The following is a 20,191-nucleotide window of genomic DNA, read 5'->3' on the forward strand; positions in this document are numbered from 1 at the left end:
CATGCGCCATTTTGGATCGGGGCCCGTGCGCTAAACGCCCCATGGTATGTTGGGAGACGACTCGAGTCATATTTTTCGTTATCTTGAAGCCATACAATTTCATGTTATACATCGGACGTAGCCTTATCTCCACACCTTTTTCATGCATCCGTTAGATAAAAAGTAGGTTATGGGCGCCATATGACCAACATGTGCGCCTCAAAGCCCAAATCGTCATCATCATCGGCATGGCGGCAAAATCTGCATCGTGCATGTAACACCCACCCACGTGGGCTGCCCAAAACACCACTGTTCTGGAATGGCGAGGCAAACAGCTCCTGCATCAAGGCATGCGACACCCACCCGCGTGGACTCCCCAAAACACCACTGTTCTGGAATAGCGAGGTAAACAGCTCCTGCATCGTACGTGCAACACCCACCCACGTGGGCTCTCCTAAACACCACTGTTCTGGAATAGCGAGGCAAACAGCTCCTGCATCAAGGCATGAAACGAGCTGGTTTGACCATCTGAAGAGCTCAGGATCAATAATGGGGAGGTTGCGATGAAAATGAAGGATGTCTTTTTAACATCTGGGATGAAGCAACCCCCACACAGCTACTTGTAGTATCAAGGAGAACTCCAGAGGTGAGCGTGAAACAAACAAATAAATGTTCAGTAAAGTACAGACGCAAAGGGATCCTAAACACAGGGAATGCTTCATGAAAACTTAAAGTCGGCTCCACCACGGGGTGGAAGTAGGTGACACGGCTGAAGCCGTCGGGACTAATTTGCCATACAAATATCCCAAATGAAAACAAATATCGAGTTTATTTAATAAAAATGTTGTTGGCGCATCCAAAATGATAATCATAGTTGTTGGCGTATCCAAAATGATAAATGTATCATGCTGGCAAAGACAGCTGCTTGGAGGTGTCACTGTCACCGTGCAAGCCTGGTCGTTGATTTTGCGCTTGATGACTGTACTGTTTCGACATTTTTCGCCGCCTTAATCATCTCCGTCCCACATGGCACGAAGTTATCGCCTAGACCACCTGTTCCGTGCCAAGCAACACGTTCCCCTCGTTACCAGGCTGACATTACGAGACAGCTTGAGCTCGGCAGATGCGTCACGTCTTACTCACGAGGTCGGAGACAGCCCAGCAGCTCCAGCAGCCGATCCGATGGCCTCGCCATTCAGGGCCGGGAACGCAGAGCCCAGGCTGGGGAACGCTTCGATGGGTGACGTCATGCCGCCTGCGCTCGTCGATTGGCCGGATGTGACGTGTGCGGGAGGGGTCGGCTCCTCATCCGACGGGCTGACTGGTCGCACGGCGCGGATGGGGCGGGGCTTGGGCGTGATGCCAGGGATGTAGCGTTCCAGAGTGGCGGTTGACGCAGGGGGCGGAGCCACCGCCGGGCGCTCCGAGTGACGCTTGCGAGTGACCAGCGTGAACTCGGGCACCGGGCTGTGGGAGGTCACGGCCACGTCACGTCACGCTATCAAGTCACGTCCCACGTCACGCCATCAGAGCAGCGATCATCATCCTGATCCACGTCACACCGCCAGCACAGCATCGGGCTGCGTGGCAGCGCTGGCCGCTGGCCGGCCAGGCCGCGCTCCCCCCCCCCCCCCCTTCCTCCGGCGCTGACCTGGCCCGCTCCACCAGCCCGCTGAGGTCGAGGCCGTCGTCGCTGGCGCCCTCCGGCTCGGTGAGCGAGGCGGCCGACGAGGTGGAGGCGGCGCGGCGCCGCTCCAGCTCCGGCTCCGGCCCCGACGACGTGGAGGTTGAGCGGCCGGCGGCAGGTCGGCGGCGCGGCGGCGGCCGGCTCCTCACCTCCGCTGCAACACGTCCGCCGCCAGCTACTTTACGCTGCAGCGTCGCGCTCGCTCTCAGCGTCCAAACAATTCGAAATGCGAACGTGGGTCTGTGTGATATCTGAATTTCGAACTGCCATTTCGCCGCCTTTGGTAGAAGGACACTGAGAACAGGCCGTCAACAAATTGTTTGCTCGTCATTCCACGCGTTGAATGTCAACAAATGTTGACATATTTCAACAAAAATTCCACCAGGCGACAGTCAGCTACATTCCATTTGCGCCAAGCATGTCAAACATAAAACGGCCTGCACGCGTCACATTAATCAACCTACAAGGTGTCATACGCTGATTTGTGACGCAGGCCGGAACAACTAGCGCGTATAACGACCCACGCTGGCACATTCAGCACCTGTATGACCTGAACACCCTGCATAAATCTCACCTCAGCCAAGGTAGGCTATAGCCTGAACACCCTCCATAGATCCCACTCCCAGGTCGGTTGTGACAATACGCTGCTCCAAATGGCGGCGTTTCTTTGCAAACATGGCGGAGTGGACATCAGCGGACATCAGGATGAGCCGACACGCATTCACACGTTAGAGGTATTCGTGAGGGCTGCAGTCCAATGAATGCACCCTGTCCCCGTGGGAGACTCAGCAGGGGTTTATAAGGACCAATGGATACAGGCATAAACAGACAACTGAGCTGCGGCGAGCACCACGCCCATTAGCCGCAATGTGAGCCTCCAGGTCTTAGGACTCATTAAGACTGGCGCTGGCATCACTTACTAAGACCAGCATTTTTGCATGACTGGCGTTGTGATACACGTGCTAGTAAACTTCAGCTGCGGTCGCTCTCATGAGTATCCTCGGCTCTGTCTTATGCATCTGACGCGCCAAACGCCGGCATCCGCCCGACTGGTGACGCGCGCTCGGGCAGCTCATGTCACTCCATTCCACACCGCGACGGTCCACATCACTCCATTTCACTGAGCGAAGCGTCCTTCTTATTCCGCTAGTCGTGGGTGTAAACTCCTTACACCAGAACATTGTTTGCACAACGTGCCGCCATCAGACCTGATGACAGTGTCACGTGCCAGACATGACCTTCCTAATATTTCAAACAGCCCCACCATCCACCAAATGTCTGGGCTCCCAATATCTGCTCCTGACATATCTACAAATGCTTAGTACATTTCAGCGTTCTGGCTCATCAAATGCCGATACCGACGTGCGAGAGGTCCGCGCGTGCGAACCACTCCGAGCCGCAGCAGGGGAAGCCCCGATCACGGACAGACTTGTCACCAGGACGGTGCGCTAATCTCACATAGCCGCGGCCGCCACGAGCGGGGGGCGGGGGTCATGAGGTCAGTGCATCAGCATGACGCTGGCGTTATTCCGTATTAATGGCGAGCGCATTCTTCAGTAGGGCCCACTCACAGCAGTGCCGCGCTGGCCTCGGACAGCCACGCGGCGGCCCGGAAGTGACGGTCAGTGGCGCACCCGAGGGGCCTCGCCATGTAGCCTCATTCCCACCCGGAAGTAGAGAGCGCCTTGGCCTGAATGGGGAGCCTCTGCTTTGGGAAGCTACGGGAGGCGATCGCAACACTCTGGCAGAACGCCGCTCCCGGGCCCGGGTGAACGGGCGACGCCAAGCCCAGACTGCCAGCAGCTCCGGACCCAGATGGAAGGCGTCCCACGCCCAGCTGAAGCGGCGCCGCAGCCCTAGGCATGGCTGCGCATCAGCTTTGGCAGACAGACGGCACGCGGACGAAGAGGGGAGTCCCCGCCTCCCGGAGTGGAGGCGCGCTCCCCTAGCTCTGGTGAAGGTGCGCCCCAATGTTCTAGCACAGCCCGAGGCACCAAGCAGAGGGGTGCCCGAGCCTTTAGAGAGACATGATCCCCAGCTCCAGCACAGGTCCTCAACTCCAGCACAGGTCCTCGGCTCCAGTACAGGTTCTTTCCTCGCCACGGTAGACACCCCTAACGTCATATCAAGGACGCCCGTAAACGCGTGCAGCCGAACGGCCCAAACCCCAGTACAGGAGCGTGCCGAGCCTCCAGACAGATGGCAACCCCTCGCGCTGCTGCAGGTGTCATCCGGCCCTGGCATAGGTGCTCCCTTTCATTCGGACAGAGTGATGTCGTTACGAAGCGGAGGAACGCCCAAGACGTAAGAAGAAGCACGCCTCGTGTAAGTGGGCGAAAGTCCATCAGCGTATGAAGAAGTTTACCAGTCGCATGTCGCGGTGAAACCCCAGCATAGGCACAGGGGCACCCAAACGACCAAGTACAAGGGCGAGCCGAGCCTGGCTAGGCCTGTTTGACCCCTAACCAGATGGGAGAAGCCCAAGGCCAAATACAACATCTCACGCCCAAGAACAGATACACTGCAAAATGGATGCGAGGCCACGTTCGAAGTCGGGCTCAACGGCACTGGGAAGAGGCGCGTCCCAAATATAGGTAAAGGGGAGGGGGGACACATACGAAGGGATGCAACCAACCATAGAATCACACCCCGAGCTAAGTCACAGGAATATCCCATGTTCGGACAGGGACAGGGGCCCATAAACCCAGTAGAGCGGCGTCCAAAAACTTGATGCTTCTTCAACAAATTGTACAAAATTTCGCCTGAGCATTTAAATGTAGCTAGATAGGTGTTTCTAAGACCAGGTAAAGGGACATCCCGAAGCAAGGGAGGAAAGTAGAGATGAGGAGACAGCATAGCTGAGGAGACGGGTGGATAGGAGCGTCACGGAGAGTAGAGAGGTATGCAAGGAGTGCGTACTTCTCCAATGTAGAATAGAGCTCAAATCTGGGTAGAGGATGCCCAGACCTCGGCGGTCTTGCACCTGTGATCTTAACAACATAAATGATCAGGAGAGCTGAAGAGGAGGCCCGCAGACGAAGACGAATCGAGCATACGAGTAACATGTTGAGCATCCAACGTCAATGATTAACTGCCTAAGACCCAGGTCAGCTGCGTGTTAAGTTTAATTAAGGATACAGATGAACTGCGCCTGAGCAGCATCCGTGTGTGTGGGCAGAGCAAGGCGTCTCAATTATCTATGTGGTTAAGTGCACTTGCGAGGAACAGTATGCATATAGATAACGGTACTAAAAGCCTTATTCCTCGTAGAACAACCAGGAGAATTGAAAGATAGATGGGTTGAAATTTCAGCTTTTATCGCCTTGATTATCAAATCATCACTGCTTCGAAGAGCGACGTGTTGACAAATTACGACCATTGTTCCTACCCCCTTAGGCTTTACAGCTTCAAACGGGCACAACGGTCGTTAACTGTAAGTCCCTAGGCAGATATATGAACGCACTAATATGCAAAGTGTGCTGCGCGCCGATAATTACGGGCGTAATGGGAGTCAAACTTAGGGCACACTGCGATAGTGACCCACTCCAACGAATTGAAACACTACGACGGCTGCTCAATACTGCCAGCCGACGAAGGCATCATCTTCATGTATGCCTCATTTGCCATTTTAGAACTGGGCTGACAAACGACGAAGCGATTTTACATTTGTGAAAATTTTGAGGTTTGAATATGGTTCTCAATTTGTGAAGAGAGTCGGAGGTGGGCGGAGGGAATTCAAAAGTGGTGGATTCTGGGTTGGATCCCGCAAATGCAGTAGCTCAACGGCTCTGCATACAGATCGACTCATGACGCAAATGCCAGTGCCCGACAAAACATGTTAAGTTCAGAGGTGTGTTCATACGTTCTGCATCGCGTCCCCGCGTTATCCAAACAGCTGATAGCGTCGAGGATCGCCGCCGGTAACGGCGACCGTACCGTTTTACTCTCCCAGGCTCGCACGTTCGCCGTGATGATCCCATGACCACGCTTAAATCTGAGATCGCTGGGCTAAGCTGCTCGTTTGTACCCGTGGTTACGTATTCAGTGAAAATGGGGCGTTATGTCGCGTTCTTTAGAGCTTAGTTAATGTAACATTGTAAGCAGTGACCCAATATCGCTTCTGTGCTAGAAAGTCATCTTTCTTAGTTAGGCCAGGAAGGTAAAATGCATGGCATAGGACATTGCCATCGTGTTCTTTCCACTTATGTCGGCCAGGTGGTGTATTTCGGCCGGCCAACAACTCCAGCACTTGATATCAGATCTCAACGGACGAAGCCTGCCGCCTTGCGCATTATACGATCCCCATCCTCCCGAACGACACCGATAAACGAAATCAGGCGGAAAATCTGAATGGAAACTCTCCAAACCCATGACGCCTCTTAGAGGAGTTGAGGGCTACTCTTAAAAAGATTCCGCGAGTACCCCTGCTAGACAGGAAGTCAAGTAACACGAGTGTGCTGCTGCAAAAAGAGACAGCTAATGCTGTCAATATTTAAAGGGAACATTAACCCAATAATCTACGACGCGAATAAATGAAAACTGGAAGTCGGAACATGTTAGGTACACTGAGATCAACAGCACTTTTTAAAATACGTTAACTGATAGTGATATGAGTTTAATTGCTTTATTTTTCTGGTGTTTTCAATGGGTGTTCTATTAAAGGTAATGCTCCACATTTGAATATATTGAAGTAAACATTAGATATGTTGAAATAAGCTCACCCATATCTATTGGTACATTTTCAAATGGAGAAGACTACTCTAAACAAGACAATTTGCTAAGCTCATTTGTAACTATTCTCACACTACCCCTGTCATAGCACCTCTCCCCCTCACCACTCCGGGGCTCGATCGAGGTAAGGTGTACCACGTCCACGAGTGGTTGTTATGGCGCGCCATTACCAAACGCCGTTCGTCAGAATCCGTTGCCTGCACCGTCCGAAGCGGCGGACCACATCCGCCGGCGGGGCATTGGCGTTGTGCACGCCGACAGCGCCCCGTTCGCCGCTTGAAAACCGGTCGGTGAGGAAAGCCGGGGGCGGTTCATCGACCCGTCGGCTGCCTTATCGCACCATATCCAAGAAATATGACCGGGCTTTACATGACGCCTGGTGCCGCATTCCGTCTCTCTGACCACGGTGCGGGGGTGTAACGCGACATGCGTGGTTTGAGAAGCACCATTAGGCCCATAGCCAATGTCAGGATTACCGAGTCGGCGTTGGCATATCGTGAGTTTTGACCCTGCGCAGCGAATTACCGCATTAACGCTTGAAAGCACTGGCTTGCTTTACTAGACCCCCGTCAACCTAAACAAAGTCGATTTGCCTTCGGCCAGTACCGATCCAGACCAATCGACTCACCTGCGACGGCTGGTGGTCCCAAAACGTCAGCGCACCTTCGACGGGTGCTGGTCCCAGACCATTAACCCACCTCTGACCGCTGCTGATCCCACATCGTCAGCCCCCTTCGGCCGGTGCCGGTCCCATATCGACCGACCACCTTTGTCTCGATGGTCCCTTCCCTGTCCTCCCGGAGGGAGTGTGGTCTCACGTTCGGTGGGCGCCGGCGCCGGCTCGTCACTGCCGACGGGGTACGCCTCGTGCACCGCGCGGACGTGCTCGAGCGTGGGCGGCTCGCCGGACGGCCGCACCAGCCGGTGTCGCATTAGCGGGTTGACACACCGGTAGAAGCGCGTCAGTTCGTCCATGACGGCTTCCGACGCCTGGTCCAGGCTCCTGTCGGCCCCAGGACAGGAGTCAGTCACAGACCGCACGTCTGCTCCAGGCTCCTGTCGGCCCCGGGGCAGGAGTCAGTCGCACACCGTACGCCTGCTCCAGGCTCCTGTCGGCCCCGGCCGGACTCAGTCACACACCGCACGCCTGCTCCAGGCTCCTGTCGGCCCCGGGGCAGGAGTCAGTCGCACACCGCACGCCTGCTCCAGGCTCCTGTCGGCCCCGGGGCAGGAGTCAGTCACACACCGCACGCCTGCTCCAGGCTCCTGTCGACCCCAGGGCAGGAGTCAGTCGCACACCGCACGCCTGTCCACACACTGGATCGCAATGCGCGCCCTGGAAAACAAGTGACGTCCTCATGACGCCTGGTGGTTTGCTGTTGTGCTTGGTTGGCCCAAGTACGTGTTTTGATGTCAATGATCACCATATTCCGTCAAGGGTGATGCGCCCGAACAGCGCTAACACTACTTGAATTACCGACTTATTCGCTACTCTCGCTATTCTGGACCAGTCATGGATCTGCACGGCACCGTGACTGGGTTTTGCTCCTTGCCGTGCACCCGTTGACCTGGGGCAGTGTTACAACATTCGACGAGGGAGCCCGTTTGGAAGTTAAGTGCTCTTCTGAAGGACATTTCCGGTATCAGCATGCCTCCCGACCGTTCCCGAACGGAACGTCCGCCTCTTAGGGCCCCCTGGGATCTCTCCTGTTTGACGTCTTTGCTAAACGTTCGTCAGTTATGTTCTGGTGGAGCATGCGTGGTGCAAATTGATGAATTGTATACGGCAAATTCACAAGGTCAGCCATTGACAATGAAGTTTTAATGCCCTGCATTCTATGCATTCCTTTCTAAACAACTACCTTCGTGGCCATAAAGACTCAGCCCTTGAAAAATAAAACGAACAAAAACATTAGGAATTTCTCTGTTACGTCCAAACACTTACCAAACGCGCATACGCAATTTGTTACACCATGATCATGTTGAGCACGGCACCGGTGCTGGCATACTTTGTCTCATGTTGTCTATCCCACCTCATCAGCCTGACACTCGCGACCATCGTAACTAAGCTTCGAACCGACCACAACCATCGTCACTAAGCTTCCCCTGAACCGACCACAACCATGTCACTAAGCTTCCCCTGAACCGACCACAACCATCGTCACTTAGCTTCCCCTGAACCGATCACAACCAACGTCACTAAGCTTCCCCTGAACCGACCACAACCATCGTTACTAAGCTTTCCCTGAACCGACCACAACCATCGTCACTAAGCTTCCCTTGACTCAACCACAACCATCGTCACTAAGCTTCCCCAGAACCGACCACAACCAACTTCACTTAGCTTCCCTTGCTGGCTCTTTGCTGGCACAAAACTCGGCGTCGTTTTCACGCATCAAGACGGGAATGTGGACAAGGAGCAATTTAATGGCAAGTGAACGTCAGTCTTTCTGTAATGCAGCAACGTGCATACGGCTTGCGCTTCTGGAGACCAGAATCCTGACCAGAATCATTGAACCTCCCTGGTGAGCCTACCATCGTCCGGAGACATTGCAAGAAAAGCAGTACATCTTTAAACTTGTCGCCGATTTAAAAAAGACTGACATTATCCGAAACCACAGCCTCCACGAAAGGGTTTGTCGCTCGTGGCTTTCCCCGAACGAGAGAAGCCAACTCTCACGGCAGTGAGGGGATCGACCCATGCGGTTTCTCGCACCGAACGATCCAAACAGAGCACATATGGTGGAGATCAGATGGCGCTTCTGACGTGATGATGCTGATGATGATGATGAGGAGACATAACACATGGCGAGAAACATGGCTTTCTGAGATATTAGCTGCATAGTTCAAATATAACAGGGATTTCAGACCATCAAAGAACAAACCATGTTTTGCGTATCAGTATAATTTTGCTTTGCCACCCGAATACATCAGAAATACCCGAAAGCGTGAGTGGTATTCCCCGGCTATTTTAAAACCTCATTCAGTCTTCTGGCTATCCTTAATCTTGCGACGCTTAAGGTACACGGCAGCACACGCTAATGCGGATATTGCCTGCATACACCGGCCTTGTTTAAGTCCGCAGGGAGTTGTCTTCATCAAATAAAAGGATCATTTGACTGTCAGTTGTGCTGTATATGTGACTTGACTTGAGCTACAAGACTTTGCAAGCTGCCTCGTTACCGCGTCGAAATCAACAAAATTAGCCGTCCCCGGTCTTTGAATAAACGCCCTCTTTAGGGCACGCTGACCCAACACCCTGTTTTTCACAACCTCACAAAACCGTCCAGTAATGCCTATAAAACATTCTCATCGGCCGTAAGTCAGTTGGTTGTGCTCCCCGTGCCCAGCACATATCACGAAAGTGTGTCAAGCCAAGAACGGTCGAATGGCTGCTAGCTGTGGCCGTGGCCGTGACAGCACTTGTTACGTGACACCCCACTGGCGGCCTGAAGAGCTCCTCTGGACCAAGTCTGGGCATCCTGGTCCAGAGGAGCTCACACGAGCTCCGACCATCCCGGAAACAGGCACTTCCGGACCCCGTTCAGAGGAACTCCGACGACGTCCAGTCCTGCCCGGAAAATAAAACTTCCGGTCCCCGTCCACAGGAGTTCCTGTGGCACGTGACCAACGCTGGAGCATATTACTCCTCACGAACACGCGAAGCGCCGCAGACGTCGCCGACGAGCACAGACAGCGGGCGCGGCAGCGGGCGGTGTCCGTCGGACCGCTCACACCGCGGCGCCGCTGGACAACATAGCGGCGCACGACAGCGGGACAGCACCGTGCCACACAGGTCGCACTGCAGATGGACAGTGAAGTGTGATGGTCGCCGGGGAGGGGGAGGGGGGGGGATGATGGCTGTGCCAGCGGCGCCGATTCCAGTGTGGATAACTCGTGAGGGACGCCAGAGCTCCATATGCTGGACTTTGGTGACATGCGGCGTGCTGTCGGTGAAGCCACACTCTACGACGATTAACTCCTCAGGCTCACGTAGTTACCAACATTGGCTGACCCGAGACAGGAAATAAAGAATGTGCTCCGCCCAGCCTTCCCAGGACAACTGTTGTCGTTCGTTCCCCTTCCCTAGAGCACCACCGCCCGGTCCACTTCCCACGTGGTGTTGAACTGCGCGAGAAGGCTACCCGACATGTGTTTTGCATTTGCAAATTATTCCCTGAGGAACCTTGGTCGGAACGAACATTATCAGTTGCATGCTAAAGACACACACACGCACACGCACGTATATATATATATATATATATATATATATATATATATATATATATATATATATATATGTCTGTCAAATGTTAGCAACATAATGCTAATAATATGAGACTTAACCCCCGGCGTGCAGCTTAGTAAATACCATGAATGGCATTGGAGAGCATGGAATCATTTTCCCTAGCTGTGCAGTATTGAATGACGCCCATCCATCACTTGATAAAGGGCATAGGACAGGAATACCATATGTAATGAGCACCGACATATTACCGCATACATCACCGGCCGCTGCATAATCCAACGCGCTAACTGCCGCCGCAAGTTCCGTACAGCGGGAGCAAAAACTAAAAGGAAAAAAGTACGGTGACTACGTGCCGACGCGGCAGACATTAGACTGACTATGCTGGCGAAGTGGAGAACGGTTATCAGAAACACGCGAATAGCAGAGACGTGCCTGAAGCGCACAGGAGATATGCATCATGATGATCACTGATACCGATTATGGACATTTAGAGTGCCGCTCCACACTGTGCCTCTTCATGCGGCGTGGAGTGACACGGCGGGATGCCGCTCGATGCAGCCAACGCGGTCTGATACGGCCCGCGCGGTCTAATGCGGCCCCCGCGGTCTGATGCGGCCCGCGCGGTCTGATGCGGCCCGCGCGGTCTGATGCGGCCAACGCGGTCTGATACGGCCCGCGCGGTCTAATGCGGCCCACGCGGTCTGATGCGGCCCGCGCGGTCTAATGCGGCCCGCGCGGTCTGATACGGCCCGCGCGGTCTGATGCAGCCAACGCGGTCTGATACGGCCCGCGCGGTCTAATGCGGCCCCCGCGGTCTGATGCGGCCCGCGCGGTCTGATGCGGCCCGCGCGGTCTGATGCGGCCGACGCGGTCTGATACGGCCCGCGCGGTCTAATGCGGCCCGCGCGGTCTGATGCGGCCCGCGCGGTCTGATGCGGCCAACGCGGTCTGATACGGCCCGCGCGGTCTAATGCGGCCCACGCGGTCTGATGCGGCCCGCGCGGTCTGATGCGGCCAACGCGGTCTGATACGGCCCGTGCGGTCTAATGCGGCCCGCGCGGTCTGATGAGGCCCACGCGGTCTCATGCGGCCTGTGCGGTCTGATGCGGCCTGTGCGGTCTGATGCGGCCTGTGCGGTCTGATGCGGCCCGCGCGGTCTGATGCGGCCCGCGCGGTCTGATGCGGCCCGCGCGGTCTGATGCGGCCCGTGCGGTCTGATGCGGCTCGCGCGGTCTGATGCGGCTCGCGCGGTCTGATGCGGCCCGCGCGGTCTGATGCAGCCTGTGCGGTCTGATGCGGCCTGTGCGGTCTGATGCGGCCTGTGCGGTCTGATGCGGCCTGTGCGGTCTGATGCGGCCTGTGCGGTCTGATGCGGCCTGTGCGGTCTGATGCGGCCTGTGCGGTCTGATGCGGCCCGCGCGGTCTGATGCGGCCCGCGCGGCCTGATGCGGCTCGCGCGGTCTGATGCGGCCCGCGCGGTCTGATGCGGCCCGTGCGGTCTGATGCGGCTCGCGCGGTCTGATGCAGCCTGTGCGGTCTGATGCGGCCTGTGCGGTCTGATGCGGCCTGTGCGGTCTGATGCGGCCCGCGCGGTCTGATGCGGCCCGCGCGGTCTGATGCGGCCCGGCGCGGTCTGATGCGGCCCGCGCGGTCTGATGCGGCTCGCGCGGTCTGATGCGGCCTGTGCGGTCTGATGCGGCCCCCGCGGTCTGATGCGGCCCGCGCGGTCTGATGCGGCCCGCGCGGTCTGATGCGGCCCACGCGGTCTGATGCGGCCAACGCGGTCTAATGCGGCCCGCGCGGTCCGATGCGGCTCGCGCGGTCTGATGCGGCCAACGCGGTCTGATACGGCCCGCGCGGTCTAATGCGGCCCGCGCGGTCTAATGCGGCCCACGCGGTCTGATGCGGCCAACGCGGTCTAATGCGGCCCGCGCGGTCTGATGCGGCCCGCGCGGTCTGATGCGGCCAATGCGGTCTGATGCGGCCCACGCGGTCTGATGCGGCCTGTGCGGTCTGATGCGGCCCGCGCGGTCTGATGCGGCCCGCGCGGTCTGATGCGGCCCCCGCGGTCTGATGCGGCCCGCGCGGTCTGATGCGGCTCACGAAGAGCGACGCGACTGTAGTCCGGCTGCTGCGCGACCTAGGGCCTAGGGCCTTGCCGCGCGACAGTGAGCTGCGTCACTCGCATGGCTAGTTGCCATGGGTTGCCATGGACACCGAGTAAACCGAATATTAATCGCGTTTCCGTGTTTTGTCGGCATTAGCAAGATGGATGGCATAGTCCTGAACTGAATGCTGTATCATACATTAACACAATGCCTACATATCACCGTCGAAGGAGAGCCGATAAGGGTGTTATTAAATTACTGCTTCAAAAGAAGTGCAAGCGGCTACGCTGGATCCGCCAGATGAAGAAGAATCCGCGCACCGAAAGTCAAGCTTAAGGCTTATGTTAGATATGAAGGCAATAGACCCAGTCGTATTGCCCACTTACGTAAGGATGAACTCAAATATTCTAAACATGGACAAGAATCAGAATGAGCCGAATGGGTGGGCATGCTGCACCATCAACTCAGGAAATGGCTCGGGAAATATCTTAAGGGCATCGTCAGTTTTTTTGTGGGCCGACAACCAGTGGAATATTGCAGGCCACAGAAATGATGGCATCAACATGGTGGATCCTCGTATCCTTTTCAGGGGTCCACACCACCCCTCCCGATGTTAAGTCGCCTCCCCTCCCCCCTCAGTAGCACGTCAACCTCAATGCTAAAAGCATTGGAAGGATTCTCAGGAAAACTTCTGGACCCCTCCATCTTCCACATGGAGTTTCGCCCCCTACCCCCGATGCCCTTCACGAAGCTCCGCCCTGGTATCAATACATTCTGCCGTGCGGCCCAATGCGAAAGGGAGACTTCAATCCTACGTTTCGCAAATGGCCGCAACTGACCATGGACACCGAAGAACGCTTTGCATAGAATGAGCTTAACTGTTCTTGTGTGAATAAGAACGCGCCGGAGTGGCTGGTTGAACACCCTTCGCTCGAGTGGGGGTGGACGTCAATTTGACCCGCTCAGATTTCGGAAACTGATGAAGCTAAAGACGCCGAATTCAAACAATCTGTTAGCCTATACGTGATATTGCTTGTGTCAAAATATGAGATTCCTGGGTCATGACCTTCGGGTCAAGTAAGGTCAAATAAGGTCGAACTCCAGATAGGTGTATAAAGTGCCAACAAATCTCCTCATGCAACCATCGAACCATCGTGCACCTAGATACCTGCTCTAAGCAAAAGGTCACTGGTGCCTATTTAAGTTCAGTGACCTTGTTCGACTCTTCGAAGGTCATGGTGACGGAAATAACCCAAGACAGCTTTGATTTTGGCATTAGAATAAGCATCAAGGATTATGCTAAGCTGCATGTTCCTAAAAACAAATCTTGACCCGTGTCATTTTACGTCAATAACCTATTCTGGTCCCTAAGAAGCCCATGAAACATGCATAATGCGGTTCCTGTTATCAGTGAATTCAAACTGAGCACCAGAATCTACCCAGTACACCAAGCACTTCCGTAAAAAGCAGGCTGGTTCTGGCCTTGATCTGACCTTCATACTTGACCCTAGGTCAATGGAATTGGTTACTTGCATCATCGTATTGACTAAGAAACTGCCTCGGAAATATATGACTTCCTGTAACACTACGTTGTTGCACCGGAATGATCGATTCCCTAGGAACTGTCCTCGCTGAATCCATGGCCTGACTTTGACCTGCGTTAGGTCAGCGACCTTACAAGGTGCATCTAAATTTTTTATACCAAACGAACGGTTATTCAACTGTCTACAGGTAGGCACATCGCGGAAATCATTCCGAAAAACCTTGGGGGGGGGGGGGCAAATTGACCCTCACCCGAGCGCGTCTTAAAAGAATGGTGATGGGGAATTCTTTGTGCCCCCCAAAAACATCAAAGGTTACTTGATGCAATATGACCAAAACGTTTTGACCTGCTACCGTTTGCCACCACTGAACCGGACACCGTCGCAAGTCATGCGACAGCAGAACGACAGTGGTGCGACAGCCGGACGACAGTGGTGCGACAGCTTGACGATAGTGGTGCGACAGCCGGACGGTAGTGGTGCGACAGCCGGGCGACAGTGGTGCGACAGCCGGACGGCAGTGGTGCGACAGCCGGACGATAGTGGTGCGACAGCCGCGTGGCCGCCGCGACACGCCGCGGCGCATGAAGAACGCGCCAGTGCGGGGCCTTCCTTAGACTGGCGTTTCACACAGCCAGTGCAGTCTGCGAGCTAGAGACGCGCGCGGGATGCAGGACGCGGAGAGGGGAGCCCCACGCTCTCAGCGGCTGAATACGTCATTCGCAAGACATCAGCGGCTGCTGTGGCCATCACGGAATTTTGAAAAATGTGCTCGTGTTCAGGGAGCGGTCGTGGGGGCATTCCGCTACGCTGCTTCGAGCGCTGACCATAAAAACAGAAATACCCAAATGCGCCACTGTCTGTAATGGTAGACATATGTCCATAAATGTCTGTTTATACTGATTACGAACTTAAAAATAACTACTAATGATAGAACCTGATTACTTTAAGTATATAAAATGAGATACTCTGCGCATACGCCTGCGAACCAAGGTCGAATACAAGGGGAACAAGCTAATAAGAAATTAGGACACCTTTTTGGACTAAAGCACTCACAGCCAGCGCTGACCCCTCCTCCCCCCCCCCCCCCGTCCAAGGCGGCATTCTGGATTCGCCCTCACCAGAACTCAATTGCGCATCACGCAAACCGACCACTCCAGCATGGTATTGCATTATAACGGCGTTTATGTGTTGTCCACTTGAAACTGCATTGTAATGAGCTGGCATATCCATCAGTAACCTGCGTCACGCCAGGCTGCACGGAAAAGGTTCATGTTCCTCCCGAACCACAGGTATGGAGTAAACAAGTCATTGCTACAGCCTGCATTATGAGATAGAGCCGTCTTTCGGTCGAACCATCATCATATGCATATGTTGTACATGTGTCTAATCTCCTGCCGAGAGGAACTTCTCAGGTCTGGTCACCAGATGTCTCTGACGCGGTCAACCTATTTACGGGACAACACCAATCCGCGTGGAGCGGGGCAGCGGCTTGGACTTGGACGGGTCTGAAGGGAATATTCTACATTTGCACATGGGTTTGAGCTCAGATAGTCATTTTGAATATCATCCAGCGCAGTCCCCATCTGCCTTTTAAGACTTAAAACCCGATGGTTTTCTGGTTTCTGAGGGTGACGCCTGCGAACTTGTGCAGGCTATTTCGTACAGACTATTTTAGTCACCCAGGCATGCATGACGTCAAAGAAACATTACGCAAGAACTGCCGCCCTATTAGCCACGTTGTGCCAACGTAAATATGACCATCAAGCTACTCATGTCTGGTGTATGTTAGCGCGATTTCTGGCACTAGCAGACTTGAATTAGCCATCTACTGACGCCATTCGTTCGGAGCAAGTTACGGACACGGGTCACGTTTTAAGCTGCATAATACAGAGTGGGACAGTGGTACGAGTTATGAAAGAAATATGACATGAAATCGAAAACCTTAGAATCACTGTAACCGAGTATGTAAGCGCAAGTAAAACAATACAAAATCGCGGGCAAATATGCAGGAACACCATGGGAAAGGAACAAAACACGCGAACAAGCCACATTTGGGGTCTGCAAACAACGCCCCGATAATTACGACACCTCTCGACAAGTTGAGACACTACGAGTGAGCCAGTCCGTCCACTACGCTGGCAATTTCGCACGGCCCATTCGGCAGCCACTCTGACGTCATCGTCATCCGTGTTTGACGATGACTCAGGGGCTGAGGCTATTTGGCGTTGCCAGCCTCTCACCCTGGCGGAAAGGAGGGGGAACCGCGGAAAATCGAACCCCGTACCTCTGGTTTCCGAGACGCGCAAAGGCGCATATGTGTTAATCACTACCTTATCGATATCCCCGTACTCCGATATAAACGTACCATGACGCAATTAAACGATGACATGTTGAGGAGTCTCTTCATTAAATACTGGAATGTTGTTGCCTAGGAGGCTTTTAATTAAAAATCATATCAAAAGCTACAAGCGAGTTCGTTTCATCACATCCGATTCTTGCCCAAACGCCTGCAAATTTGAAACATTTCCTTTTAAGTACAGGGCTGCTTACCACCTAGCTTAGCTCTAATGCCGCTTTATTTTTCAACCTAAACTGGCTAAAACTGGCTTGCGTTTAAAAATCGCCGGCTACTGAAAGCTTAATACATAAATCGTCAGGTGCGCAAACGAAATTAATTGATGTAATCCTCTGTAACCAACGTTACTATGTAAACTTTACCGAAAACGTAGCCTAAAAATAATGACAGAGGTCACCTTTTTGGATCAGCTATGCCAAAAAAGTCCCGGGGGGCACCAAATCAGCAACCCGAGCAAAGCCGTCCAAGGCCCGTGCAAACCCCATCAACCGTGGCGAAGACAGCGGCAAACAGTGTTACGTACGACCAGCGCCTGCCAGTTCCCAACGACCATCCACCACAGACCCCGGCGCCGCCCACCTGTTCTCCATGACGGCGGCCAGGTTCAGGCAGATGAACTGCATGCAGGTGGACTTGAGCTGCTCAGCGCCGTACATGGCGCTGAACTCCATCAGCTCGACGGCGTTCTTCAGCGTCAGCTGCCTGGAGAGCGCCACCTGGCGGAGCGCGGATCGCCGCTGAGGACCCCGCACTGGCCGGTACACCCAGGCCAGGCGGACCGCAAGGGGGCCCGCCTGCCCGCGCCTGGAGGTCCTCTGCACAGAGGGCCCGGCAGGCGCTGCTGCACCCGCACATTCAAACCATAGACTAGAGGCGGTACATGTCAACACTGTCACCATAACCAGCGATGGATCAACTTTACCCGAGATCAGCCAACGACAGCAGTGCCACGCCAGAATGCCGGGCGCCGAGCGCGCCCCGCAAGGCGGCCGGACCGCGAGCGCACGCCGCCAGCCTCGGCGCCGCCGCGCCCCAGTCGCACCTCGCACATCTCCTTGAGCCGGGTGGCCAGCATGTGGTCGGCGGCGGCCAGCAGGCCACACAGCAGCTCGAGGTCGTCCGTCTGCAGCGGCTCCGGGTCATCTGGCTGCAGGCGCGCCTCGCCCGTGTAGCAGAAGGCCACCAGCACCGTCAGCACGGCCGCCGGCATCGACAGCCGCACCGCCTCGCTGGCCACGCTCTGGGGACCGACAAGCAACACTCTGAGGTCGGAGCCAGGGAGCATCTCACTGGCCACACGCTAAACGACCCACTCGGGGGAGAGACAGACCCATTTTGCGGCGAGAGGGACACTATACACACTGTGAGGGCGGATGGCTCACTGGATGAATAACGGACCACAATCTGACGTCAGAAGGGGGGACCGCCACAATGGTCACCCTCTGACGACCCGTTCTGAGGCAGGAAGTCCCGTTCAGAGAGAGGAGGAAACCGCCCGTGCTCCGAGGGCGGACGGATCGCTGGATGAGTCGCTGGTCATGATATGAGCACAGACAGAGCCACTCTGATGGCAGATGAACCCGTCCTGAGTGAGAGTGGACACATTCTGATGCTGGGCGGGTCCTACTCTTACGGCAGACGGAGAGCAGCTGGGCGGCTGCGGTCTCTCTGTCGCCGTACCTCGGCCCAGCAGCTGCTGAACATCACGCTGAAGTACTGGAGCCGGGCAGCTAGCACGCACTTGTGGCAGGCCAGCGCCACGCCATCCGAACTGGTGATGGTGACGTCACTAAGCGCCGGCAGACCGGACGGGTCCAAGTTCAGCGGCGAGGGGGAGGCGTCATGGGCGCGCGGCACCTCGACTCGTCCGCCGCTCAGACGAACCCCTGCGCGAGTGAGGCGGATCGGAGCGAGCGCAGACACACTCGTTGATTGGCTGCTGGAGTTGAAGGAGCGCCAAAGACAATCTGCCACCAGACGACCAGCCGTGACACGGTCAGCCGACGCTGTACTGCCACAGCACCGCCGACCATGTCAGCAAGCGGAGGGGCGGCTGCTAGCACCCAGCATGACACACGCTCAGAAATCACATCGGAAACTTGGCTGCCGTCGTCGGCACGGCATCGGCAGCTGACATCTTACAACGAGGGGTCTCGATCCACCTCCGCCCGGGCACCGGCCGTCTGACCCCGCCCCCGCCAGCGGGCGCCCGGTCCGCGTGACGCGACGGCCTACCTTCGAGCCTCCTGTGCAGCGCAGGCACGCCGAGCCTCTTGGCCAGCTCTCGGACCACCTGGACGGGCTGGAGCGGCCGCTCGGCCGGCCTGCCCTTCTGCTGCCGGCGGTGCGGCCGCGCCGGCTCGCTCGGCTGCTCCGCCACCGGGTCCAGTCTGCGGCGGCGGGCACACCCCAGTCAGCTAAGCGCTCTTCACTCCAACCAGCAATGCCTCCAACGCCGTTATTGCCACGAGCATTACATTGGCATAGATTACAGCCGACGTTTGATGCGCTGAAGCGTGATTTTTTGTTTATAGACCTCATAATCTTATATTTTACCAAAAACAAAATGACAGGGCGAACAAAGCTGACAGAAATATTCAAAATTCACATTCTCAACGCCATTCATGGTAGTTCCCTTCAACACGTATCCTTCACTAGCTACCGCACCCTTTACGAGCTACCTCTAAGTGAGCTTGTGTTTGACTACGACAAATAATTCTTCGCAATCGCCGTAAAGAACGGCGGACATCGGGGAGGGAGGGAGAGTCACGATTTCCCCCAAAAAGATCAGTCTGGAGACCGACATCATTTCGTCTGTTTCAGGCGTGCGATTAGCCCGGAGTGCCATTGCCGTGCACTTAGAGACGTCGCGGTGACGTTGAGATTACACTCAAATCCCAGCAGAAGTAGGATACCGTGGAATGGCCTGAACACAATATTGTGCGCTGCCTTGTCGCAGCACTAATGCTTCTGCGATTATTTCGATAAAGGCAGTTGCCGACATATCAACCCATTTATATCTCCATTCGCCTGGTTTTTCTCCGAGGAATAAGCCAATTGCCACTGTCTTATCTATGTGAATAATGTTCCCCACAAACGCACTTAACAACTTGCGCAGTTTTATTCTGGGGCTTTTCAATAACACACCCACACGCCGTGGGATAGGATGTAAAGGGCGCAAAAAGATGGGTTATGGCTTGATTACGAGACAGGCGTGAACATCCTGAATCGGTTTGTGGGAGGCATGTATCAGCTCTGGATCGTGATGTTAAATTATCTCGTGACTGATCGTGGCAGACTACCAAAATTTGACCAGGTACGTCGAAAATACCTCAGGCTTACGTTGAAGATGACAGCGTAAGTAGGCTTAGACGTGCGAGCAATGCCCAGATTATGAAATGATTTGCTGAGAATAGCGTCCTCCCATTCAGCGCCGGCGAGGATTCCTCATTTGAAGCTGAGATAAAAGGTGAAATTTGGCTGTCTAGTAAACTCGGAGTTACCACATTGGTCAGGAGAAGCAGTTAAAATAAGTAA

The 20,191-nt window shown here is 55.0% G+C and overlaps 1 protein-coding gene across 1 annotated transcript; it reads right to left on the reverse strand.

The window, feature by feature from the left end:
* Nucleotides 1-1,118: 1,118 nt before the first annotated feature.
* On the reverse strand, nt 1,119-19,502 carry LOC119103153 (inhibitor of Bruton tyrosine kinase). Its single transcript, XM_037226604.1, has 8 exons — nt 19,459-19,502; nt 18,890-19,044; nt 18,335-18,540; nt 17,697-17,894; nt 17,234-17,370; nt 7,216-7,400; nt 1,757-1,820; nt 1,119-1,446 (listed from the first exon to the last, which is right to left on the reverse strand). The coding sequence occupies exons 1-8, from the start codon at nt 19,500-19,502 to the stop codon at nt 1,119-1,121; spliced, it is 1,317 nt and encodes a 438-aa protein (XP_037082499.1).
* Between the last annotated feature and the right edge of the window lie 689 nt (nt 19,503-20,191).

Source organism: Pollicipes pollicipes, unplaced genomic scaffold (assembly GCF_011947565.3).
Source record: "Pollicipes pollicipes isolate AB1234 unplaced genomic scaffold, Ppol_2.1 Scaffold_5724;HRSCAF=6776_pilon_pilon_pilon, whole genome shotgun sequence".
Lineage (NCBI taxonomy): Eukaryota > Metazoa > Arthropoda > Thecostraca > Pollicipedomorpha > Pollicipedidae > Pollicipes > Pollicipes pollicipes.

Excerpts from the sequence above, each read along its gene's own strand:
- LOC119103153 (XM_037226604.1), bottom strand. The coding sequence starts at position 19,502 with ATGGCACTCCGGGCTAATCGCACGCCTGAAACAGACGAAATGAT. Across the intron at positions 17,895-18,334 it reads TCAGCAGCTGCTGGGCCGAG|AGCGTGGCCAGCGAGGCGGT; the intron begins GTACGGCGACAG and ends GTCGGTCCCCAG. Across the intron at positions 7,401-17,233 it reads GCCGCCGTCATGGAGAACAG|GAGCCTGGACCAGGCGTCGG; the intron begins GTGGGCGGCGCC and ends TGGGGCCGACAG.